Genomic DNA, 26,589 nt, shown 5'->3' on the forward strand with positions numbered 1-26,589 from the left:
ACACTCTGATTATGTTGTCTAACAGCACCATATCACCAGGTAACATTCTGAGTATGTTGTCTAGCAGCACCATATCACCAGGTAACATTCTGAGTGTGTTGTCTATCACTAGCAGCACCATATCACCAGGTAACACTCTGATTATGTTGTCTATCACTAACAGCACCATATCACCAGGTAACATTCTGAGTATGTTGTCTAACAGCACCATATCACCAGGTAACATTCTGAGTATGTTGTCTAACAGCACCATATCACCAGGTAACATTCTGAGTATGTTGTCTAACATCACCATATCACCAGGTAACATTCTGAGTATGTTGTCTATCACTAACAGCACCATATCACCAGGTAACATTCTGAGTATGTTGTCTATCACTAACAGCACCATATCACCAGGTAACATTCTGAGTATGTTGTCTAGCAGCACCATATCACCAGGTAACATTCTGAGTATGTTGTCTAGCAGCACCATATCACCAGGTAACATTCTGAGTATGTTGTCTAGCAGCACCATATCACCAGGTAACATTCTGAGTATGTTGTCTAGCAGCACCATATCACCAGGTAACATTCTGATTATGTTGTCTATTACTAGCAGCACCATATCACCAGGTAACATTCTGAGTATGTTGTCTAGCAGCACCATATCACCAGGTAACATTCTGAGTGTGTTGTCTATCACTAACAGCACCATACCACCAGGTAACATTCTGAGGATGTTGTCTAGCAGCACCATATCACCAGGTAACATTCTGATTATGTTGTCAATCACTAGCAGCACCATATCACCAGGTAACATTCTGATTATGTTGTCTATTACTAGCAGCACCATATCACCAGGTAACATTCTGAGGATGTTGTCTAGCAGCACCATATCACCAGGTAACATTCTGAGTATGTTGTCTATCACTAGCAGCACCATATCACCAGGTAACATTCTGAGGATGTTGTCTAGCAGCACCATATCACCAGGTAACATTCTGAGTATGTTGTCTATCAGCACCATATCACCAGGTAACACTCTGATTATGTTGTCTAACAGCACCATATCACCAGGTAACATTCTGAGTATGTTGTCTAGCAGCACCATATCACCAGGTAACATTCTGAGTGTGTTGTCTATCACTAGCAGCACCATATCACCAGGTAACACTCTGATTATGTTGTCTATCACTAACAGCACCATATCACCAGGTAACATTCTGAGTATGTTGTCTAACAGCACCATATCACCAGGTAACATTCTGAGTATGTTGTCTAACAGCACCATATCACCAGGTAACATTCTGAGTGTGTTGTCTATCACTAACAGCACCATATCACCAGGTAACATTCTGAGTATGTTGTCTATCAGCACCATATCACCAGGTAACATTCTGAGTATGTTGTCTATCACTAACAGCACCATATCACCAGGTAACATTCTGAGCATGTTGTCTAGCAGCACCATATCACCAGGTAACATTCTGAGTATGTTGTCTAACATCACCATATCACCAGGTAACATTCTGAGTGTGTTGTCTATCACTAACAGCACCATATCACCAGGTAACATTCTGAGTATGTTGTCTATCACTAACAGCACCATATCACCAGGTAACATTCTGAGTATGTTGTCTATCACTAGCAGCACCATATCACCAGGTAACATTCTGAGTATGTTGTCTAACAGCACCATATCACCAGGTAACATTCTGAGTATGTTGTCTATCACTAACAGCACCATATCACCAGGTAACATTCTGAGTATGTTGTCTAGCAGCACCATATCACCAGGTAACATTCTGAGTATGTTGTCTATCACTAGCAGCACCATATCACCAGGTAACATTCTGAGTGTGTTGTCTATCACTAACAGTACCATATCACCAGGTAACATTCTGAGTATGTTGTCTATCAGCACCATATCACCAGGTAACATTCTGAGTATGTTGTCTATCACTAGCAGCACCATATCACCAGGTAACATTCTGAGTATGTTGTCTAGCAGCACCATATCACCAGGTAACATTCTGAGTATGTTGTCTAGCAGCACCATATCACCAGGTAACATTCTGAGTATGTTGTCTATCACTAACAGCACCATATCACCAGGTAACATTCTGAGTATGTTGTCTATCACTAACAGCATCATATCACCAGGTAACATTCTGAGTATGTTGTCTATCACTAGCAGCACCATATCACCAGGTAACATTCTGAGTATGTTGTCTAACAGCACCATATCACCAGGTAACATTCTGAGTATGTTGTCTAACAGCACCATATCACCAGGTAACATTCTGAGTATGTTGTCTATCACTAACAGCACCATATCACCAGGTAACATTCTGAGTATGTTGTCTAGCAGCACCATATTACCAGGTAACATTCTGAGTATGTTGTCTAGCAGCACCATATCACCAGGTAACATTCTGAGTATGTTGTCTATCACTAACAGCACCATATCACCAGGTAACATTCTGAGTATGTTGTCTATCACTAGCAGCACCATATCACCAGGTAACATTCTGAGTATGTTGTCTAGCAGCACCATATCACCAGGTAACATTCTGATTATGTTGTCTATCAGCACCATATCACCAGGTAACATTCTGAGTATGTTGTCTAGCAGCACCATATCACCAGGTAACATTCTGAGGATGTTGTCTATTACTAGCAGCACCATATCACCAGGTAACATTCTGAGTATGTTGTCTAGCAGCACCATATCACCAGGTAACATTCTGAGTATGTTGTCTAGCAGCACCATATCACCAGGTAACATTCTGAGTATGTTGTCTAACAGCACCATATCACCAGGTAACATTCTGAGTATGTTGTCTATCACTAACAGCACCATATCACCAGGTAACATTCTGAGTATGTTGTCTATCACTAACAGCACCATATCACCAGGTAACATTCTGAGTATGTTGTCTAGCAGCACCATATCACCAGGTAACATTCTGATTATGTTGTCTATTACTAGCAGCACCATATCACCAGGTAACATTCTGAGTGTGTTGTCTAACAGCACCATATCACCAGGTAACATTCTGAGTATGTTGTCTAACAGCACCATATTACCAGGTAACATTCTGAGTATGTTGTCTAACAGCACCATATCACCAGGTAACATTCTGAGTATGTTGTCTAACAGCGCCATATCACCAGGTAACACTCTGATTATGTTGTCTATCACTAACAGCACCATATCACCAGGTAACATTCTGAGTATGTTGTCTAGCAGCACCATATCACCAGGTAACATTCTGAGTATGTTGTCTATCACTAACAGCACCATATCACCAGGTAACATTCTGAGTATGTTGTCTATCACTAACAGCACCATATCACCAGGTAACATTCTGAGTATGTTGTCTAACAGCACCATATCACCAGGTAACATTCTGAGTGTGTTGTCTATCACTAGCAGCACCATATCACCAGGTAACATTCTGAGTATGTTGTCTAACAGCACCATATCACCAGGTAACATTCTGAGTATGTTGTCTATCACTAACAGCACCATATCACCAGGTAACATTCTGAGTGTGTTGTCTAGCAGCACCATATCACCAGGTAACATTCTGAGTGTGTTGTCTAGCAGCACCATATCACCAGGTAACATTCTGAGTATGTTGTCTATCAGCACCATATCACCAGGTAACATTCTGAGTGTGTTGTCTATCACTAACAGCACCATATCACCAGGTAACATTCTGAGTATGTTGTCTAACATCACCATATCACCAGGTAACATTCTGAGTATGTTGTCTAACAGCACCATATCACCAGGTAACATTCTGAGTGTGTTGTCTATCACTAACAGCACCATATCACCAGGTAACATTCTGAGTATGTTGTCTATCAGCACCATATCACCAGGTAACATTCTGAGTATGTTGTCTATCACTAACAGCACCATATCACCAGGTAACATTCTGAGCATGTTGTCTAGCAGCACCATATCACCAGGTAACATTCTGAGTATGTTGTCTAACATCACCATATCACCAGGTAACATTCTGAGTGTGTTGTCTATCACTAACAGCACCATATCACCAGGTAACATTCTGAGTATGTTGTCTATCACTAACAGCACCATATCACCAGGTAACATTCTGAGTATGTTGTCTATCACTAGCAGCACCATATCACCAGGTAACATTCTGAGTATGTTGTCTAACAGCACCATATCACCAGGTAACATTCTGAGTATGTTGTCTATCACTAACAGCACCATATCACCAGGTAACATTCTGAGTATGTTGTCTAGCAGCACCATATCACCAGGTAACATTCTGAGTATGTTGTCTATCACTAGCAGCACCATATCACCAGGTAACATTCTGAGTGTGTTGTCTATCACTAACAGTACCATATCACCAGGTAACATTCTGAGTATGTTGTCTATCAGCACCATATCACCAGGTAACATTCTGAGTATGTTGTCTATCACTAAAAGCACCATATCACCAGGTAACATTCTGAGTATGTTGTCTAGCAGCACCATATCACCAGGTAACATTCTGAGTATGTTGTCTATCACTAGCAGCACCATATCACCAGGTAACATTCTGAGTATGTTGTCTATCACTAACAGCACCATATCACCAGGTAACATCCTGAGTATGTTGTCTATCAGCACCATATCACCAGGTAACATTCTGAGTATGTTGTCTATCACTAAAAGCACCATATCACCAGGTAACATTCTGAGTATGTTGTCTAACAGCACCATATTACCAGGTAACATTCTGAGTATGTTGTCTAACAGCACCATATCACCAGGTAACATTCTGAGGATGTTGTCTAGCAGCACCATATCACCAGGTAACATTCTGAGTATGTTGTCTAGCAGCACCATATCACCAGGTAACATTCTGAGTATGTTGTCTATCACTAGCAGCACCATATCACCAGGTAACATTCTGAGTATGTTGTCTAACAGCACCATATCACCAGGTAACATTCTGAGTATGTTGTCTATCACTAACAGCACCATATCACCAGGTAACATTCTGAGTATGTTGTCTATCACTAGCAGCACCATATCACCAGGTAACATTCTGAGTATGTTGTCTAACAGCACCATATCACCAGGTAACATTCTGAGTATGTTGTCTATCAGCACCATATCACCAGGTAACATTCTGAGGATGTTGTCTAACAGCACCATATCACCAGGTAACATTCTGAGGATGTTGTCTAGCAGCACCATATCACCAGGTAACATTCTGAGTATGTTGTCTAGCAGCACCATATCACCAGGTAACATTCTGATTATGTTGTCTATTACTAGCAGCACCATATCACCAGGTAACATTCTGAGTATGTTGTCTAACAGCACCATATTACCAGGTAACATTCTGAGTATGTTGTCTATCACTAACAGCACCATATCACCAGGTAACATTCTGAGTATGTTGTCTATCACTAGCAGCACCATATCACCAGGTAACATTCTGATTATGTTGTCTATCACTAACAGCACCATATCACCAGGTAACATTCTGAGTATGTTGTCTAACAGCACCATATCACCAGGTAACATTCTGAGGATGTTGTCTAACAGCACCATATCACCAGGTAACATTCTGAGTATGTTGTCTAGCAGCACCATATCACCAGGTAACATTCTGAGTATGTTGTCTAGCAGCACCATATCACCAGGTAACATTCTGAGTATGTTGTCTAGCAGCACCATATCACCAGGTAACATTCTGAGTATGTTGTCTAGCAGCACCATATCACCAGGTAACATTCTGAGTATGTTGTCTATCACTAACAGCACCATATCACCAGGTAACATTCTGAGTATGTTGTCTATCACTAACAGCACCATATCACCAGGTAACATTCTGAGGATGTTGTCTAGCAGCACCATATCACCAGGTAACATTCTGAGTATGTTGTCTAGCAGCACCATATCACCAGGTAACATTCTGAGTATGTTGTCTAGCAGCATCATATCACCAGGTAACATTCTGAGTATGTTGTCTAGCAGCACCATATCACCAGGTAACATTCTGAGTATGTTGTCTAGCAGCATCATATCACCAGGTAACATTCTGAGTATGTTGTCTAGCAGCACCATATCACCAGGTAACATTCTGATTATGTTGTCTATCACTATCAGCACCATATCACCAGGTAACATTCTGAGTATGTTGTCTAGCAGCACCATATCACCAGGTAACATTCTGAGTATGTTATCTATCACTAGCAGCACCATATCACCAGGTAACATTCTGAGTATATTGTCTAACAGCACCATATCACCAGGTAACATTCTGAGGATGTTGTCTAGCAGCACCATATCACCAGGTAACATTCTGAGTATGTTGTCTATCAGCACCATATCACCAGGTAACACTCTGATTATGTTGTCTAACAGCACCATATCACCAGGTAACATTCTGAGTATGTTGTCTAGCAGCACCATATCACCAGGTAACATTCTGAGTGTGTTGTCTATCACTAGCAGCACCATATCACCAGGTAACACTCTGATTATGTTGTCTATCACTAACAGCACCATATCACCAGGTAACATTCTGAGTATGTTGTCTAACAGCACCATATCACCAGGTAACATTCTGAGTATGTTGTCTAACAGCACCATATCACCAGGTAACATTCTGAGTATGTTGTCTAACATCACCATATCACCAGGTAACATTCTGAGTATGTTGTCTATCACTAACAGCACCATATCACCAGGTAACATTCTGAGTATGTTGTCTATCACTAACAGCACCATATCACCAGGTAACATTCTGAGTATGTTGTCTAGCAGCACCATATCACCAGGTAACATTCTGAGTATGTTGTCTAGCAGCACCATATCACCAGGTAACATTCTGAGTATGTTGTCTAGCAGCACCATATCACCAGGTAACATTCTGAGTATGTTGTCTAGCAGCACCATATCACCAGGTAACATTCTGATTATGTTGTCTATTACTAGCAGCACCATATCACCAGGTAACATTCTGAGTATGTTGTCTAGCAGCACCATATCACCAGGTAACATTCTGAGTGTGTTGTCTATCACTAACAGCACCATACCACCAGGTAACATTCTGAGGATGTTGTCTAGCAGCACCATATCACCAGGTAACATTCTGATTATGTTGTCAATCACTAGCAGCACCATATCACCAGGTAACATTCTGATTATGTTGTCTATTACTAGCAGCACCATATCACCAGGTAACATTCTGAGGATGTTGTCTAGCAGCACCATATCACCAGGTAACATTCTGAGTATGTTGTCTATCACTAGCAGCACCATATCACCAGGTAACATTCTGAGGATGTTGTCTAGCAGCACCATATCACCAGGTAACATTCTGAGTATGTTGTCTATCAGCACCATATCACCAGGTAACACTCTGATTATGTTGTCTAACAGCACCATATCACCAGGTAACATTCTGAGTATGTTGTCTAGCAGCACCATATCACCAGGTAACATTCTGAGTGTGTTGTCTATCACTAGCAGCACCATATCACCAGGTAACACTCTGATTATGTTGTCTATCACTAACAGCACCATATCACCAGGTAACATTCTGAGTATGTTGTCTAACAGCACCATATCACCAGGTAACATTCTGAGTATGTTGTCTAACAGCACCATATCACCAGGTAACATTCTGAGTGTGTTGTCTATCACTAACAGCACCATATCACCAGGTAACATTCTGAGTATGTTGTCTATCAGCACCATATCACCAGGTAACATTCTGAGTATGTTGTCTATCACTAACAGCACCATATCACCAGGTAACATTCTGAGCATGTTGTCTAGCAGCACCATATCACCAGGTAACATTCTGAGTATGTTGTCTAACATCACCATATCACCAGGTAACATTCTGAGTGTGTTGTCTATCACTAACAGCACCATATCACCAGGTAACATTCTGAGTATGTTGTCTATCACTAACAGCACCATATCACCAGGTAACATTCTGAGTATGTTGTCTATCACTAGCAGCACCATATCACCAGGTAACATTCTGAGTATGTTGTCTAACAGCACCATATCACCAGGTAACATTCTGAGTATGTTGTCTATCACTAACAGCACCATATCACCAGGTAACATTCTGAGTATGTTGTCTAGCAGCACCATATCACCAGGTAACATTCTGAGTATGTTGTCTATCACTAGCAGCACCATATCACCAGGTAACATTCTGAGTGTGTTGTCTATCACTAACAGTACCATATCACCAGGTAACATTCTGAGTATGTTGTCTATCAGCACCATATCACCAGGTAACATTCTGAGTATGTTGTCTATCACTAGCAGCACCATATCACCAGGTAACATTCTGAGTATGTTGTCTAGCAGCACCATATCACCAGGTAACATTCTGAGTATGTTGTCTAGCAGCACCATATCACCAGGTAACATTCTGAGTATGTTGTCTATCACTAACAGCACCATATCACCAGGTAACATTCTGAGTATGTTGTCTATCACTAACAGCATCATATCACCAGGTAACATTCTGAGTATGTTGTCTATCACTAGCAGCACCATATCACCAGGTAACATTCTGAGTATGTTGTCTAACAGCACCATATCACCAGGTAACATTCTGAGTATGTTGTCTAACAGCACCATATCACCAGGTAACATTCTGAGTATGTTGTCTATCACTAACAGCACCATATCACCAGGTAACATTCTGAGTATGTTGTCTAGCAGCACCATATTACCAGGTAACATTCTGAGTATGTTGTCTAGCAGCACCATATCACCAGGTAACATTCTGAGTATGTTGTCTATCACTAACAGCACCATATCACCAGGTAACATTCTGAGTATGTTGTCTAACAGCACCATATCACCAGGTAACATTCTGATTATGTTGTCTATCAGCACCATATCACCAGGTAACATTCTGAGTATGTTGTCTAGCAGCACCATATCACCAGGTAACATTCTGAGGATGTTGTCTATTACTAGCAGCACCATATCACCAGGTAACATTCTGAGTATGTTGTCTAACAGCACCATATCACCAGGTAACATTCTGAGTATGTTGTCTAGCAGCACCATATCACCAGGTAACATTCTGAGTATGTTGTCTAACAGCACCATATCACCAGGTAACATTCTGAGTATGTTGTCTATCACTAACAGCACCATATCACCAGGTAACATTCTGAGTATGTTGTCTATCACTAACAGCACCATATCACCAGGTAACATTCTGAGTATGTTGTCTAGCAGCACCATATCACCAGGTAACATTCTGATTATGTTGTCTATTACTAGCAGCACCATATCACCAGGTAACATTCTGAGTGTGTTGTCTAACAGCACCATATCACCAGGTAACATTCTGAGTATGTTGTCTAACAGCACCATATTACCAGGTAACATTCTGAGTATGTTGTCTAACAGCACCATATCACCAGGTAACATTCTGAGTATGTTGTCTAACAGCGCCATATCACCAGGTAACACTCTGATTATGTTGTCTATCACTAACAGCACCATATCACCAGGTAACATTCTGAGTATGTTGTCTAGCAGCACCATATCACCAGGTAACATTCTGAGTATGTTGTCTAACAGCACCATATCACCAGGTAACATTCTGAGTATGTTGTCTATCACTAACAGCACCATATCACCAGGTAACATTCTGAGTGTGTTGTCTAGCAGCACCATATCACCAGGTAACATTCTGAGTGTGTTGTCTAGCAGCACCATATCACCAGGTAACATTCTGAGTATGTTGTCTATCAGCACCATATCACCAGGTAACATTCTGAGTGTGTTGTCTATCACTAACAGCACCATATCACCAGGTAACATTCTGAGTATGTTGTCTAACATCACCATATCACCAGGTAACATTCTGAGTGTGTTGTCTAACAGCACCATATCACCAGGTAACATTCTGAGTATGTTGTCTAACAGCACCATATCACCAGGTAACATTCTGAGTGTGTTGTCTATCACTAACAGCACCATATCACCAGGTAACATTCTGAGTATGTTGTCTATCAGCACCATATCACCAGGTAACATTCTGAGTATGTTGTCTATCACTAACAGCACCATATCACCAGGTAACATTCTGAGCATGTTGTCTAGCAGCACCATATCACCAGGTAACATTCTGAGTATGTTGTCTAACATCACCATATCACCAGGTAACATTCTGAGTGTGTTGTCTATCACTAACAGCACCATATCACCAGGTAACATTCTGAGTATGTTGTCTATCACTAACAGCACCATATCACCAGGTAACATTCTGAGTATGTTGTCTATCACTAGCAGCACCATATCACCAGGTAACATTCTGAGTATGTTGTCTAACAGCACCATATCACCAGGTAACATTCTGAGTATGTTGTCTATCACTAACAGCACCATATCACCAGGTAACATTCTGAGTATGTTGTCTAGCAGCACCATATCACCAGGTAACATTCTGAGTATGTTGTCTATCACTAGCAGCACCATATCACCAGGTAACATTCTGAGTGTGTTGTCTATCACTAACAGTACCATATCACCAGGTAACATTCTGAGTATGTTGTCTATCAGCACCATATCACCAGGTAACATTCTGAGTATGTTGTCTATCACTAGCAGCACCATATCACCAGGTAACATTCTGAGTATGTTGTCTAGCAGCACCATATCACCAGGTAACATTCTGAGTATGTTGTCTAGCAGCACCATATCACCAGGTAACATTCTGAGTATGTTGTCTATCAGCACCATATCACCAGGTAACATTCTGAGTGTGTTGTCTATCACTAACAGCACCATATCACCAGGTAACATTCTGAGTATGTTGTCTAACAGCACCATATCACCAGGTAACATTCTGAGGATGTTGTCTAGCAGCACCATATCACCAGGTAACATTCTGAGTATGTTGTCTATCACTAACAGCACCATATCACCAGGTAACATGCTGAGTATGTTGTCTAGCAGCACCATATCACCAGGTAACATTCTGAGTATGTTGTCTTGCAGCACCATATCACCAGGTAACATTCTGAGTATGTTGTCTATCACTAACAGCACCATATCACCAGGTAACATTCTGAGTATGTTGTCTATCACTAACAGCATCATATCACCAGGTAACATTCTGAGTATGTTGTCTATCACTAGCAGCACCATATCACCAGGTAACATTCTGAGTATGTTGTCTAACAGCACCATATCACCAGGTAACATTCTGAGTATGTTGTCTATCACTAACAGCACCATATCACCAGGTAACATTCTGAGTATGTTGTCTAGCAGCACCATATTACCAGGTAACATTCTGAGTATGTTGTCTAGCAGCACATATCACCAGGTAACATTCTGAGTATGTTGTCTATCACTAGCAGCACCATATCACCAGGTAACATTCTGAGTATGTTGTCTAGCAGCACCATATCACCAGGTAACATTCTGATTATGTTGTCTATCAGCACCATATCACCAGGTAACATTCTGAGTATGTTGTCTAGCAGCACCATATCACCAGGTAACATTCTGAGGATGTTGTCTATTACTAGCAGCACCATATCACCAGGTAACATTCTGAGTATGTTGTCTAGCAGCACCATATCACCAGGTAACATTCTGAGTATGTTGTCTAGCAGCACCATATCACCAGGTAACATCCTGAGTATGTTGTCTAACAGCACCATATCACCAGGTAACATTCTGAGTATGTTGTCTATCAGCACCATATCACCAGGTAACATTCTGAGTATGTTGTCTATCACTAACAGCACCATATCACCAGGTAACATTCTGAGTATGTTGTCTATCACTAACAGCACCATATCACCAGGTAACATTCTGAGTATGTTGTCTATCACTAACAGCACCATATCACCAGGTAACATTCTGAGTATGTTGTCTAGCAGCACCATATCACCAGGTAACATTCTGATTATGTTGTCTATTACTAGCAGCACCATATCACCAGGTAACATTCTGAGTGTGTTGTCTAACAGCACCATATCACCAGGTAACATTCTGAGTATGTTGTCTAACAGCACCATATTACCAGGTAACATTCTGAGTATGTTGTCTAACAGCACCATATCACCAGGTAACATTCTGAGTATGTTGTCTAGCAGCACCATATCACCAGGTAACATTCTGAGTATGTTGTCTATCACTAGCAGCACCATATCACCAGGTAACATTCTGAGTATGTTGTCTATCACTAGCAGCACCATATCACCAGGTAACATTCTGAGTATGTTGTCTATCACTAGCAGCACCATATCACCAGGTAACATTCTGAGTATGTTGTCTAACAGCGCCATATCACCAGGTAACACTCTGATTATGTTGTCTATCACTAACAGCACCATATCACCAGGTAACATTCTGAGTATGTTGTCTAGCAGCACCATATCACCAGGTAACATTCTGAGTATGTTGTCTATCACTAACAGCACCATATCACCAGGTAACATTCTGAGTATGTTGTCTATCACTAACAGCACCATATCACCAGGTAACATTCTGAGTATGTTGTCTATCACTAGCAGCACCATATCACCAGGTAACATTCTGAGTATGTTGTCTAACAGCACCATATCACCAGGTAACATTCTGAGTATGTTGTCTATCACTAACAGCACCATATCACCAGGTAACATTCTGAGTGTGTTGTCTAGCAGCACCATATCACCAGGTAACATTCTGAGTGTGTTGTCTAGCAGCACCATATCACCAGGTAACATTCTGAGTATGTTGTCTATCAGCACCATATCACCAGGTAACATTCTGAGTGTGTTGTCTATCACTAACAGCACCATATCACCAGGTAACATTCTGAGTATGTTGTCTAACAGCACCATATCACCAGGTAACATTCTGAGGATGTTGTCTAGCAGCACCATATCACCAGGTAACATTCTGAGTATGTTGTCTATCACTAACAGCACCATATCACCAGGTAACATGCTGAGTATGTTGTCTAGCAGCACCATATCACCAGGTAACATTCTGAGTATGTTGTCTTGCAGCACCATATCACCAGGTAACATTCTGAGTATGTTGTCTATCACTAACAGCACCATATCACCAGGTAACATTCTGAGTATGTTGTCTATTACTAGCAGCACCATATCACCAGGTAACATTCTGAGGATGTTGTCTAGCAGCACCATATCACCAGGTAACATTCTGAGTATGTTGTCTATCACTAGCAGCACCATATCACCAGGTAACATTCTGAGGATGTTGTCTAGCAGCACCATATCACCAGGTAACATTCTGAGTATGTTGTCTATCAGCACCATATCACCAGGTAACACTCTGATTATGTTGTCTAACAGCACCATATCACCAGGTAACATTCTGAGTATGTTGTCTAGCAGCACCATATCACCAGGTAACATTCTGAGTGTGTTGTCTATCACTAGCAGCACCATATCACCAGGTAACACTCTGATTATGTTGTCTATCACTAACAGCACCATATCACCAGGTAACATTCTGAGTATGTTGTCTAACAGCACCATATCACCAGGTAACATTCTGAGTATGTTGTCTAACAGCACCATATCACCAGGTAACATTCTGAGTATGTTGTCTAACAGCACCATATCACCAGGTAACATTCTGAATATGTTGTCTAACACTATCAGCACCATATCACCAGGTAACATTCTGAGTATGTTGTCTATCACTAGCAGCACCATATCACCAGGTAACATTCTGAGTATGTTGTCTATCACTAACAGCATCATATCACCAGGTAACATTCTGAGTATGTTGTCTAACAGCACCATATCACCAGGTAACATTCTGAGTATGTTGTCTATCACTAGCAGCATCATATCACCAGGTAACATTCTGAGTATGTTGTCTATCACTAACAGCACCATATCACCAGGTAACATTCTGAGTGTGTTGTCTATCACTAGCAGCACCATATCACCAGGTAACATTCTGATTATGTTGTCTATCACTAACAGCACCATATCACCAGGTAACATTCTGAGTATGTTGTCTAGCAGCACCATATCACCAGGTAACATTCTGAGTATGTTGTCTAACAGCACCATATCACCAGGTAACATTCTGAGTATGTTGTCTATCACTAACAGCACCATATCACCAGGTAACATTCTGAGTATGTTGTCTAGCAGCACCATATTACCAGGTAACATTCTGAGTATGTTGTCTAGCAGCACCATATCACCAGGTAACATTCTGAGTATGTTGTCTATCACTAACAGCACCATATCACCAGGTAACATTCTGAGTATGTTGTCTAGCAGCACCATATCACCAGGTAACATTCTGAGTATGTTGTCTATCACTAACAGCACCATATCACCAGGTAACATTCTGAGTATGTTGTCTAGCAGCACCATATCACCAGGTAACATTCTGAGTATGTTGTCTAGCAGCACCATATCACCAGGTAACATTCTGAGTATGTTGTCTATCACTAACAGCACCATATCACCAGGTAACATTCTGAGTATGTTGTCTAGCAGCACCATATTACCAGGTAACATTCTGAGTATGTTGTCTAGCAGCACCATATCACCAGGTAACATTCTGAGTATGTTGTCTATCACTAACAGCACCATATCACCAGGTAACATTCTGAGTATGTTGTCTAGCAGCACCATATCACCAGGTAACATTCTGAGTATGTTGTCTATCACTAACAGCACCATATCACCAGGTAACATTCTGAGTATGTTGTCTAGCAGCACCATATCACCAGGTAACATTCTGAGTATGTTGTCTATCACTAGCAGCACCATATCACCAGGTAACATTCTGAGTATGTTGTCTAGCAGCACCATATCACCAGGTAACATTCTGAGTATGTTGTCTAGCAGCACCATATCACCAGGTAACATTCTGAGTGTGTTGTCTAACACTAACAGCACCATATTACCAGGTAACATTCTGAGTATGTTGTCTAACACTAACAGCACCATATCACCAGGTAACATTCTGAGTATGTTGTCTAGCAGCACCATATCACCAGGTAACATTCTGAGTATGTTGTCTATCACTAACAGCACCATATCACCAGGTAACATTCTGAGTATGTTGTCTATCACTAGCAGCACCATATCACCAGGTAACATTCTGAGTATGTTGTCTAGCAGCACCATATCACCAGGTAACATTCTGATTATGTTGTCTATCAGCACCATATCACCAGGTAACATTCTGAGTATGTTGTCTAGCAGCACCATATCACCAGGTAACATTCTGAGGATGTTGTCTATTACTAGCAGCACCATATCACCAGGTAACATTCTGAGTATGTTGTCTATCACTAACAGCACCATATCACCAGGTAACATTCTGAGTATGTTGTCTAGCAGCACCATATCACCAGGTAACATTCTGATTATGTTGTCTATTACTAGCAGCACCATATCACCAGGTAACATTCTGAGTGTGTTGTCTAACAGCACCATATCACCAGGTAACATTCTGAGTATGTTGTCTAACAGCACCATATTACCAGGTAACATTCTGAGTATGTTGTCTAACAGCACCATATCACCAGGTAACACTCTGATTATGTTGTCTATCACTAACAGCACCATATCACCAGGTAACATTCTGAGTATGTTGTCTATCACTAACAGCACCATATCACCAGGTAACATTCTGAGGATGTTGTCTAGCAGCACCATATCACCAGGTAACATTCTGAGTATGTTGTCTAGCAGCACCATATCACCAGGTAACATTCTGAATATGTTGTCTATCAGCACCATATCACCAGGTAACATTCTGAGTATGTTGTCTATCACTAACAGCACCATATCACCAGGTAACATTCTGAGTATGTTGTCTATTACTAGCAGCACCATATCACCAGGTAACATTCCGAGTATGTTGTCTAACAGCACCATATCACCAGGTAACATTCTGAGTATGTTGTCTATCACTAACAGCACCATATCACCAGGTAACATTCTGAGTATGTTGTCTATCACTAGCAGCACCATATCACCAGGTAACATTCTGAGTATGTTGTCTAGCAGCACCATATCACCAGGTAACATTCTGAGTATGTTGTCTAGCAGCACCATATCACCAGGTAACATTCTGAGTATGTTGTCTATCAGCACCATATCACCAGGTAACATTCTGAGTATGTTGTCTATCACTAGCAGCACCATATCACCAGGTAACATTCTGAGTATGTTGTCTAGCAGCACCATATCACCAGGTAACATTCTGAGTATGTTGTCTAACAGCACCATATCACCAGGTAACATTCTGAGTATGTTGTCTAGCAGCACCATATCACCAGGTAACATTCTGAGTATGTTGTCTAGCAGCACCATATCACCAGGTAACATTCTGAGTGTGTTGTCTAGCAGCACCATATCACCAGGTAACATTCTGAGTATGTTGTCTATCACTAACAGCACCATATCACCAGGTAACATTCTGAGTGTGTTGTCTATCACTAGCAGCACCATATCACCAGGTAACATTCTGAGTATGTTGTCTAGCAGCACCATATCACCAGGTAACATTCTGAGTGTGTTGTCTAACACTAACAGCACCATATCACCAGGTAACATTCTGAGGATGTTGTCTAGCAGCACCATATCACCAGGTAACATTCTGATTATGTTGTCTATTACTAGCAGCACCATATCACCAGGTAACATTCTGAGTATGTTGTCTAGCAGCACCATATCACCAGGTAACATTCTGAGTATGTTGTCTATCACTAACAGCACCATATCACCAGGTAACATGCTGAGTATGTTGTCTAGCAGCACCATATCACCAGGTAACATTCTGAGTATGTTGTCTTGCAGCACCATATCACCAGGTAACATTCTGAGTATGTTGTCTATCACTAACAGCACCACATCACCAGGTAACATTCTGAGTGTGTTGTCTATCACTAACAGCACCATATCACCAGGTAACATTCTGAGTATGTTGTCTAGCAGCACCATATTACCAGGTAACATTCTGAGTATGTTGTCTAACAGCACCATATCACCAAGTAACATTCTGAGTATGTTGTCTAGCAGCACCATATCACCAGGTAACATTCTGAGTATGTTGTCTAGCAGCACCATATTACCAGGTAACATTCTGAGTATGTTGTCTAACAGCACCATATCACCAGGTAACATTCTGAGTATGTTGTCTAGCAGCACCATATCACCAGGTAACATTCTGAGTATGTTGTCTATCACTAGCAGCACCATATCACCAGGTAACATTCTGAGTATGTTGTCTTGCAGCACCATATCACCAGGTAACATTCTGAGTATGTTGTCTATCACTAACAGCACCATATCACCAGGTAACATTCTGAGTATGTTGTCTATCACTAGCAGCACCATATCACCAGGTAACATTCTGAGTATGTTGTCTAGCAGCACCATATCACCAGGTAACATTCTGAGTATGTTGTCTAACAGCACCATATCACCAGGTAACATTCTGAGGATGTTGTCTAGCAGCACCATATCACCAGGTAACACTCTGAGTATGTTGTCTATCACTAACAGCACCATATCACCAGGTAACATTCTGAGTATGTTGTCTATCACTAGCAGCACCATATCACCAGGTAACATTCTGAGTATGTTGTCTATCACTAGCAGCACCATATCACCAGGTAACATTCTGAGTGTGTTGTCTATCACTAACAGCACCATATCACCAGGTAACATTCTGAGTGTGTTGTCTATCACTAGCAGCACCATATCACCAGGTAACATTCTGAGTATGTTGTCTAGCAGCACCATATCAGATGTTGTGGGTCGTGGTTGTGTAGACGTGTTGGGGTCGTGGCTGTGTTGGGGTCGTGGTTGTGTTGGGGTCGTGGTTGTGTAGACGTGTTGGGGTCGTGGTTGTGTAGACGTGTTGGGGTCGTGGTTGTGTAGACGTGTTGGGGTCGTGGTTGTGTTGGGGTCGTGGTTGTGTAGACGTGTTGGGGTCGTGGTTGTGTAGACGTGTTGGGGTCGTGGTTGTGTAGACGTGTTGGGGTCGTGGTTGTGTAGACGTGTTGGGGTCGTGGTTGTGTAGCTGTGTTGGGGTCGTGGTTCTTACCATGCTCTGTTCGCTGAGCAGACAGAAGAGCAGAGCATTGCCCACCTCCCTGAGGTTCTGGAAGCAGACGGTCTTCAGCTCGGCGTACTCCACTATGTCCTTCAGCTGGTGGTGGAAGAACTCCAGGATACCTGGCAGGGAGGAGAGACGGCTACATCAGATAAACAAATCAACGGATCGATTAAGGACACTCTTAAATGGCTTCCCAAAACCTTTAACTACATAAATATCTGTCAGACATTGAAGGGAGCTCCCTGTCTCTCCGGACTTACCCGGCGAGCCGTACTCGTGGCGCGGGAGACGGCAAATCTTAGGCATCACCTCCATCAGGGTCTTCACATACTGCATGATGGTGCCCTGGAGCTGAGGGGGAGAGACAGGGTTAATAACATACTGCATGATGGGGCCCTGAGGGGGAGAGACAGGGTTAATAACATACTGCATGATGGGGCCCTGAGGGGGAGAGACAGGGTTAATAACATACTGCATGATGGGGCCCTGAGGGGGAGAGACAGGGTTAATAACATACTGCATGATGGGGCCCTGAGGGGGAGAGACAGGGTTAATAACATACTGCATGATGGGGCCCTGAGGGGGAGAGACAGGGTTAATAACATACTGCATGATGGGGCCCTGAGGGGGAGAGACAGGGTTAATAACATACTGCATGATGGGGCCCTGAGGGGGAGAGACAGGGTTAATAACATACTGCATTATGGGGCCCTGGGGGGGGGAGACAGGGTTAATAACATACTGCATGATGGTGCCCTGGAGCTGAGGGGGAGAGACAGGGTTAATAACATACTGCATGATGGGGCCCTGAGGGGGAGAGACAGGGTTAATAACATACTGCATGATGGGGCCCTGAGGGGGAGAGACAGGGTTAATAACATACTGCATGATGGGGCCCTGAGGGGGAGAGACAGGGTTAATAACATACTGCATGATGGGGCCCTGAGGGGGAGAGACAGGGTTAATAACATACTGCATGATGGGGCCCTGAGGGGGAGAGACAGGGTTAATAACATACTGCATGATGGGGCCCTGAGGGGGAGAGACAGGGTTAATAACATACTGCATTATGGGGCCCTGGGGGGGGGAGACAGGGTTAATAACATACTGCATGATGGGGCCCTGAGGGGAGAGACAGGGTTAATAACATACTGCATGATGGGGCCCTGAGGGGAGAGACAGGGTTAATAACATACTGCATGATGGGGCCCTGAGGGGGGAGAGACAGGGTTAATAACATACTGCATGATGGGGCCCTGAGGGGGGAGAGACAGGGTTAATAACATACTGCATGATGGGGCCCTGAGGGGGGAGAGACAGGGTTAATAACATACTGCATGATGGGGCCCTGAGGGGGAGAGACAGGGTTAATAACATACTGCATGATGGGGCCCTGAGGGGGAGAGACAGGGTTAATAACATACTGCATGATGGGGCCCTGGAGCTGAGGGGGAGAGACAGGGTTAATAACATACTGCATGATGGGGCCCTGAGGGGGAGAGACAGGGTTAATAACATACTGCATGATGGGGCCCTGGAGCTGAGGGGGAGAGACAGGGTTAATAACATACTGCATGATGGGGCCCTGGAGCTGAGGGGGAGAGACAGGGTTAATAACATACTGCATGATGGGGCCCTGAGGGGGAGAGACAGGGTTAATAACATACTGCATGATGGGGCCCTGAGGGGAGAGACAGGGTTAATAACATACTGCATGATGGGGCCCTGAGGGGGGAGACAGGGTTAATAACATACTGCATGATGGGGCCCTGAGGGGGAGAGACAGGGTTAATAACATACTGCATGATGGGGCCCTGAGGGGAGAGACAGGGTTAATAACATACTGCATGATGGGGCCCTGAGGGGGGAGACAGGGTTAATAACATACTGCATGATGGGGCCCTGAGGGGGGAGACAGGGTTAATAACATACTGCATGATGGGGCCCTGAGGGGGGAGACAGGGTTAATAACATACTGCATGATGGGGCCCTGAGGGGGAGAGACAGGGTTAATAACATACTGCATGATGGGGCCCTGGAGCTGAGGGGGAGAGACAGGGTTAATAACATACTGCATGATGGGGCCCTGAGGGGGAGAGACAGGGTTAATAACATACTGCATGATGGGGCCCTGAGGGGGGAGACAGGGTTAATAACATACTGCATGATGGGGCCCTGAGGGGGAGAGACAGGGTTAATAACATACTGCATGATGGGGCCCTGAGGGGGAGAGACAGGGTTAATAACATACTGCATGATGGGGCCCTGGAGCTGAGGGGGAGAGACAGGGTTAATAACATACTGCATGATGGGGCCCTGAGGGGGAGAGACAGGGTTAATAACATACTGCATGATGGGGCCCTGAGGGGGAGAGACAGGGTTAATAACATACTGCATGATGGGGCCCTGAGGGGGGGAGACAGGGTTAATAACATACTGCATGATGGGGCCCTGAGGGGGGAGACAGGGTTAATAACATACTGCATGATGGGGCCCTGAGGGGGGGAGACAGGCTTAATAACATACTGCATGATGGGGCCCTGAGGGGGAGAGACAGGGTTAATAACATACTGCATGATGGGGCCCTGAGGGGGAGAGACAGGGTTAATAACATACTGCATGATGGGGCCCTGAGGGGGGAGACAGGGTTAATAACATACTGCATGATGGGGCCCTGAGGGGGAGAGACAGGGTTAATAACATACTGCATGATGGGGCCCTAAAGCTGAGGGGGAGAGACAGGGTTAATAACATACTGCATGATGGGGCCCTGAGGGGGAGAGACAGGGTTAATAACATACTGCATGATGGGGCCCTGGAGCTGAGGGGGAGAGACAGGGTTAATAACATACTGCATGATGGGGCCCTGAGGGGGAGAGACAGGGTTAATAACATACTGCATGATGGGGCCCTAAAGCTGAGGGGGAGAGACAGGGTTAATAACATACTGCATGATGGGGCCCTGAGGGGGAGAGACAGGGTTAATAACATACTGCATGATGGGGCCCTGAGGGGGGAGAGACAGGGTTAATAACATACTGCATGATGGGGCCCTGAGGGGGAGAGACAGGGTTAATAACATACTGCATGATGGGGCCCTGAGGGGGGAGACAGGGTTAATAACATACTGCATGATGGGGCCCTGAGGGGGGGAGACAGGGTTAATAACATACTGCATGATGGGGCCCTGAGGGGGAGAGACAGGGTTAATAACATACTGCATGATGGGGCCCTGGAGCTGAGGGGAGAGACAGGGTTAATAACATACTGCATGATGGGGCCCTGAGGGGGAGAGACAGGGTTAATAACATACTGCATGATGGGGCCCTGAGGGGGAGAGACAGGGTTAATAACATACTGCATGATGGGGCCCTGAGGGGGAGAGACAGGGTTAATAACATACTGCATGATGGGGCCCTGAGGGGGAGAGACAGGGTTAATAACATACTGCATGATGGGGCCCTGAGGGGGAGAGACAGGGTTAATAACATACTGCATGATGGGGCCCTGAGGGGGGAGACAGGGTTAATAACATACTGCATGATGGGGCCCTGAGGGGGAGAGACAGGGTTAATAACATACTGCATGATGGGGCCCTGAGGGGGAGAGACAGGGTTAATAACATACTGCATGATGGGGCCCTGAGGGGGAGAGACAGGGTTAATAACATACTGCATGATGGGGCCCTGAGGGGGAGAGACAGGGTTAATAACATACTGCATGATGGGGCCCTGAGGGGGAGAGACAGGGTTAATAACATACTGCATGATGGGGCCCTGAGGGGGAGAGACAGGGTTAATAACATACTGCATGATGGGGCCCTGAGGGGGAGAGACAGGGTTAATAACATACTGCATGATGGGGCCCTGAGGGGGAGAGACAGGGTTAATAACATACTGCATGATGGGGCCCTGAGGGGGAGAGACAGGGTTAATAACATACTGCATGATGGGGCCCTGAGGGGGAGAGACAGGGTTAATAACATACTGCATGATGGGGCCCTGAGGGGGAGAGACAGGGTTAATAACATACTGCATGATGGGGCCCTGAGGGGGAGAGACAGGGTTAATAACATACTGCATGATGGGGCCCTGAGGGGGAGAGACAGGGTTAATAACATACTGCATGATGGGGCCCTGAGGGGGAGAGACAGGGTTAATAACATACTGCATGATGGGGCCCTGAGGGGGAGAGACAGGGTTAATAACATACTGCATGATGGGGCCCTGAGGGGGAGAGACAGGGTTAATAACATACTGCATGATGGGGCCCTGAGGGGGAGAGACAGGGTTAATAACATACTGCATGATGGGGCCCTGAGGGGGAGAGACAGGGTTAATAACATACTGCATGATGGGGCCCTGAGGGGGAGAGACAGGGTTAATAACATACTGCATGATGGGGCCCTGAGGGGGAGAGACAGGGTTAATAACATACTGCATGATGGGGCCCTGAGGGGGAGAGACAGGGTTAATAACATACTGCATGATGGGGCCCTGAGGGGGAGAGACAGGGTTAATAACATACTGCATGATGGGGCCCTGAGGGGGAGAGACAGGGTTAATAACATACTGCATGATGGGGCCCTGAGGGGGGAGACAGGGTTAATAACATACTGCATGATGGGGCCCTGAGGGGGAGAGACAGGGTTAATAACATACTGCATGATGGGGCCCTGAGGGGGAGAGACAGGGTTAATAACATACTGCATGATGGGGCCCTGAGGGGGAGAGACAGGGTTAATAACATACTGCATGATGGGGCCCTGAGGGGGAGAGACAGGGTTAATAACATACTGCATGATGGGGCCCTGAGGGGGAGAGACAGGGTTAATAACATACTGCATGATGGGGCCCTGAGGGGGAGAGACAGGGTTAATAACATACTGCATGATGGGGCCCTGAGGGGGGAGAGACAGGGTTAATAACATACTGCATGATGGGGCCCTGAGGGGGAGAGACAGGGTTAATAACATACTGCATGATGGGGCCCTGAGGGGGAGAGACAGGGTTAATAACATACTGCATGATGGGGCCCTGAGGGGGAGAGACAGGGTTAATAACATACTGCATGATGGGGCCCTGAGGGGGAGAGACAGGGTTAATAACATACTGCATGATGGGGCCCTGAGGGGGAGAGACAGGGTTAATAACATACTGCATGATGGGGCCCTGAGGGGGAGAGACAGGGTTAATAACATACTGCATGATGGGGCCCTGAGGGGGAGAGACAGGGTTAATAACATACTGCATGATGGGGCCCTGAGGGGGAGAGACAGGGTTAATAACATACTGCATGATGGGGCCCTGAGGGGGAGAGACAGGGTTAATAACATACTGCATGATGGGGCCCTGAGGGGGAGAGACAGGGTTAATAACATACTGCATGATGGGGCCCTGAGGGGGAGAGACAGGGTTAATAACATACTGCATGATGGGGCCCTGAGGGGGAGAGACAGGGTTAATAACATACTGCATGATGGGGCCCTGAGGGGGAGAGACAGGGTTAATAACATACTGCATGATGGGGCCCTGAGGGGGAGAGACAGGGTTAATAACATACTGCATGATGGGGCCCTGAGGGGGAGAGACAGGGTTAATAACATACTGCATGATGGGGCCCTGAGGGGGAGAGACAGGGTTAATAACATACTGCATGATGGGGCCCTGAGGGGGAGAGACAGGGTTAATAACATACTGCATGATGGGGCCCTGAGGGGGAGAGACAGGGTTAATAACATACTGCATGATGGGGCCCTGAGGGGGAGAGACAGGGTTAATAACATACTGCATGATGGGGCCCTGAGGGGGAGAGACAGGGTTAATAACATACTGCATGATGGGGCCCTGAGGGGGAGAGACAGGGTTAATAACATACTGCATGATGGGGCCCTGAGGGGGAGAGACAGGGTTAATAACATACTGCATGATGGGGCCCTGAGGGGGAGAGACAGGGTTAATAACATACTGCATGATGGGGCCCTGAGGGGGAGAGACAGGGTTAATAACATACTGCATGATGGGGCCCTGAGGGGGAGAGACAGGGTTAATAACATACTGCATGATGGGGCCCTGAGGGGGAGAGACAGGGTTAATAACATACTGCATGATGGGGCCCTGAGGGGGAGAGACAGGGTTAATAACATACTGCATGATGGGGCCCTGAGGGGGAGAGACAGGGTTAATAACATACTGCATGATGGGGCCCTGAGGGGGAGAGACAGGGTTAATAACATACTGCATGATGGGGCCCTGAGGGGGAGAGACAGGGTTAATAACATACTGCATGATGGGGCCCTGAGGGGGAGAGACAGGGTTAATAACATACTGCATGATGGGGCCCTGAGGGGGAGAGACAGGGTTAATAACATACTGCATGATGGGGCCCTGAGGGGGAGAGACAGGGTTAATAACATACTGCATGATGGGGCCCTGAGGGGGAGAGACAGGGTTAATAACATACTGCATGATGGGGCCCTGAGGGGGAGAGACAGGGTTAATAACATACTGCATGATGGGGCCCTGAGGGGGAGAGACAGGGTTAATAACATACTGCATGATGGGGCCCTGAGGGGGAGAGACAGGGTTAATAACATACTGCATGATGGGGCCCTGAGGGGGAGAGACAGGGTTAATAACATACTGCATGATGGGGCCCTGAGGGGGAGAGACAGGGTTAATAACATACTGCATGATGGGGCCCTGAGGGGGAGAGACAGGGTTAATAACATACTGCATGATGGGGCCCTGAGGGGGAGAGACAGGGTTAATAACATACTGCATGATGGGGCCCTGAGGGGGAGAGACAGGGTTAATAACATACTGCATGATGGGGCCCTGAGGGGGAGAGACAGGGTTAATAACATACTGCATGATGGGGCCCTGAGGGGGAGAGACAGGGTTAATAACATACTGCATGATGGGGCCCTGAGGGGGAGAGACAGGGTTAATAACATACTGCATGATGGGGCCCTGAGGGGGAGAGACAGGGTTAATAACATACTGCATGATGGGGCCCTGAGGGGGAGAGACAGGGTTAATAACATACTGCATGATGGGGCCCTGAGGGGGAGAGACAGGGTTAATAACATACTGCATGATGGGGCCCTGAGGGGGAGAGACAGGGTTAATAACATACTGCATGATGGGGCCCTGAGGGGGAGAGACAGGGTTAATAACATACTGCATGATGGGGCCCTGAGGGGGAGAGACAGGGTTAATAACATACTGCATGATGGGGCCCTGAGGGGGAGAGACAGGGTTAATAACATACTGCATGATGGGGCCCTGAGGGGGAGAGACAGGGTTAATAACATACTGCATGATGGGGCCCTGAGGGGGAGAGACAGGGTTAATAACATACTGCATGATGGGGCCCTGAGGGGGAGAGACAGGGTTAATAACATACTGCATGATGGGGCCCTGAGGGGGAGAGACAGGGTTAATAACATACTGCATGATGGGGCCCTGAGGGGGAGAGACAGGGTTAATAACATACTGCATGATGGGGCCCTGAGGGGGAGAGACAGGGTTAATAACATACTGCATGATGGGGCCCTGAGGGGGAGAGACAGGGTTAATAACATACTGCATGATGGGGCCCTGAGGGGGAGAGACAGGGTTAATAACATACTGCATGATGGGGCCCTGAGGGGGAGAGACAGGGTTAATAACATACTGCATGATGGGGCCCTGAGGGGGAGAGACAGGGTTAATAACATACTGCATGATGGGGCCCTGAGGGGGAGAGACAGGGTTAATAACATACTGCATGATGGGGCCCTGAGGGGGAGAGACAGGGTTAATAACATACTGCATGATGGGGCCCTGAGGGGGAGAGACAGGGTTAATAACATACTGCATGATGGGGCCCTGAGGGGGAGAGACAGGGTTAATAACATACTGCATGATGGGGCCCTGAGGGGGAGAGACAGGGTTAATAACATACTGCATGATGGGGCCCTGAGGGGGAGAGACAGGGTTAATAACATACTGCATGATGGGGCCCTGAGGGGGAGAGACAGGGTTAATAACATACTGCATGATGGGGCCCTGAGGGGGAGAGACAGGGTTAATAACATACTGCATGATGGGGCCCTGAGGGGGAGAGACAGGGTTAATAACATACTGCATGATGGGGCCCTGAGGGGGAGAGACAGGGTTAATAACATACTGCATGATGGGGCCCTGAGGGGGAGAGACAGGGTTAATAACATACTGCATGATGGGGCCCTGAGGGGGAGAGACAGGGTTAATAACATACTGCATGATGGGGCCCTGAGGGGGAGAGACAGGGTTAATAACATACTGCATGATGGGGCCCTGAGGGGGAGAGACAGGGTTAATAACATACTGCATGATGGGGCCCTGAGGGGGAGAGACAGGGTTAATAACATACTGCATGATGGGGCCCTGAGGGGGAGAGACAGGGTTAATAACATACTGCATGATGGGGCCCTGAGGGGGAGAGACAGGGTTAATAACATACTGCATGATGGGGCCCTGAGG

At 45.3% G+C, this 26,589-nt stretch overlaps 1 protein-coding gene across 5 annotated transcripts in view; it reads right to left on the reverse strand.

Annotated features, from left to right (window-relative positions):
- LOC129867605 (cytoplasmic FMR1-interacting protein 1 homolog) overlaps positions 1-26,589 on the reverse strand; it is a 225,438-nt gene that overhangs the window by 17,292 nt on the left and 181,557 nt on the right. For all 5 annotated transcript variants that reach the window (XM_055941111.1, XM_055941110.1, XM_055941112.1 and 2 more), the window contains 2 exons: positions 18,343-18,433; positions 18,071-18,201 (listed from right to left, as the gene is read on the reverse strand). In XM_055941111.1, the coding sequence (XP_055797086.1) occupies positions 18,071-18,201; positions 18,343-18,433 (222 nt within the window). The remainder of the gene's footprint in view (positions 1-18,070; positions 18,202-18,342; positions 18,434-26,589) is intronic.

This window comes from Salvelinus fontinalis, chromosome 12 (genome assembly GCF_029448725.1).
Source record: "Salvelinus fontinalis isolate EN_2023a chromosome 12, ASM2944872v1, whole genome shotgun sequence".
Taxonomy (NCBI): Eukaryota; Metazoa; Chordata; class Actinopteri; order Salmoniformes; family Salmonidae; genus Salvelinus; species Salvelinus fontinalis.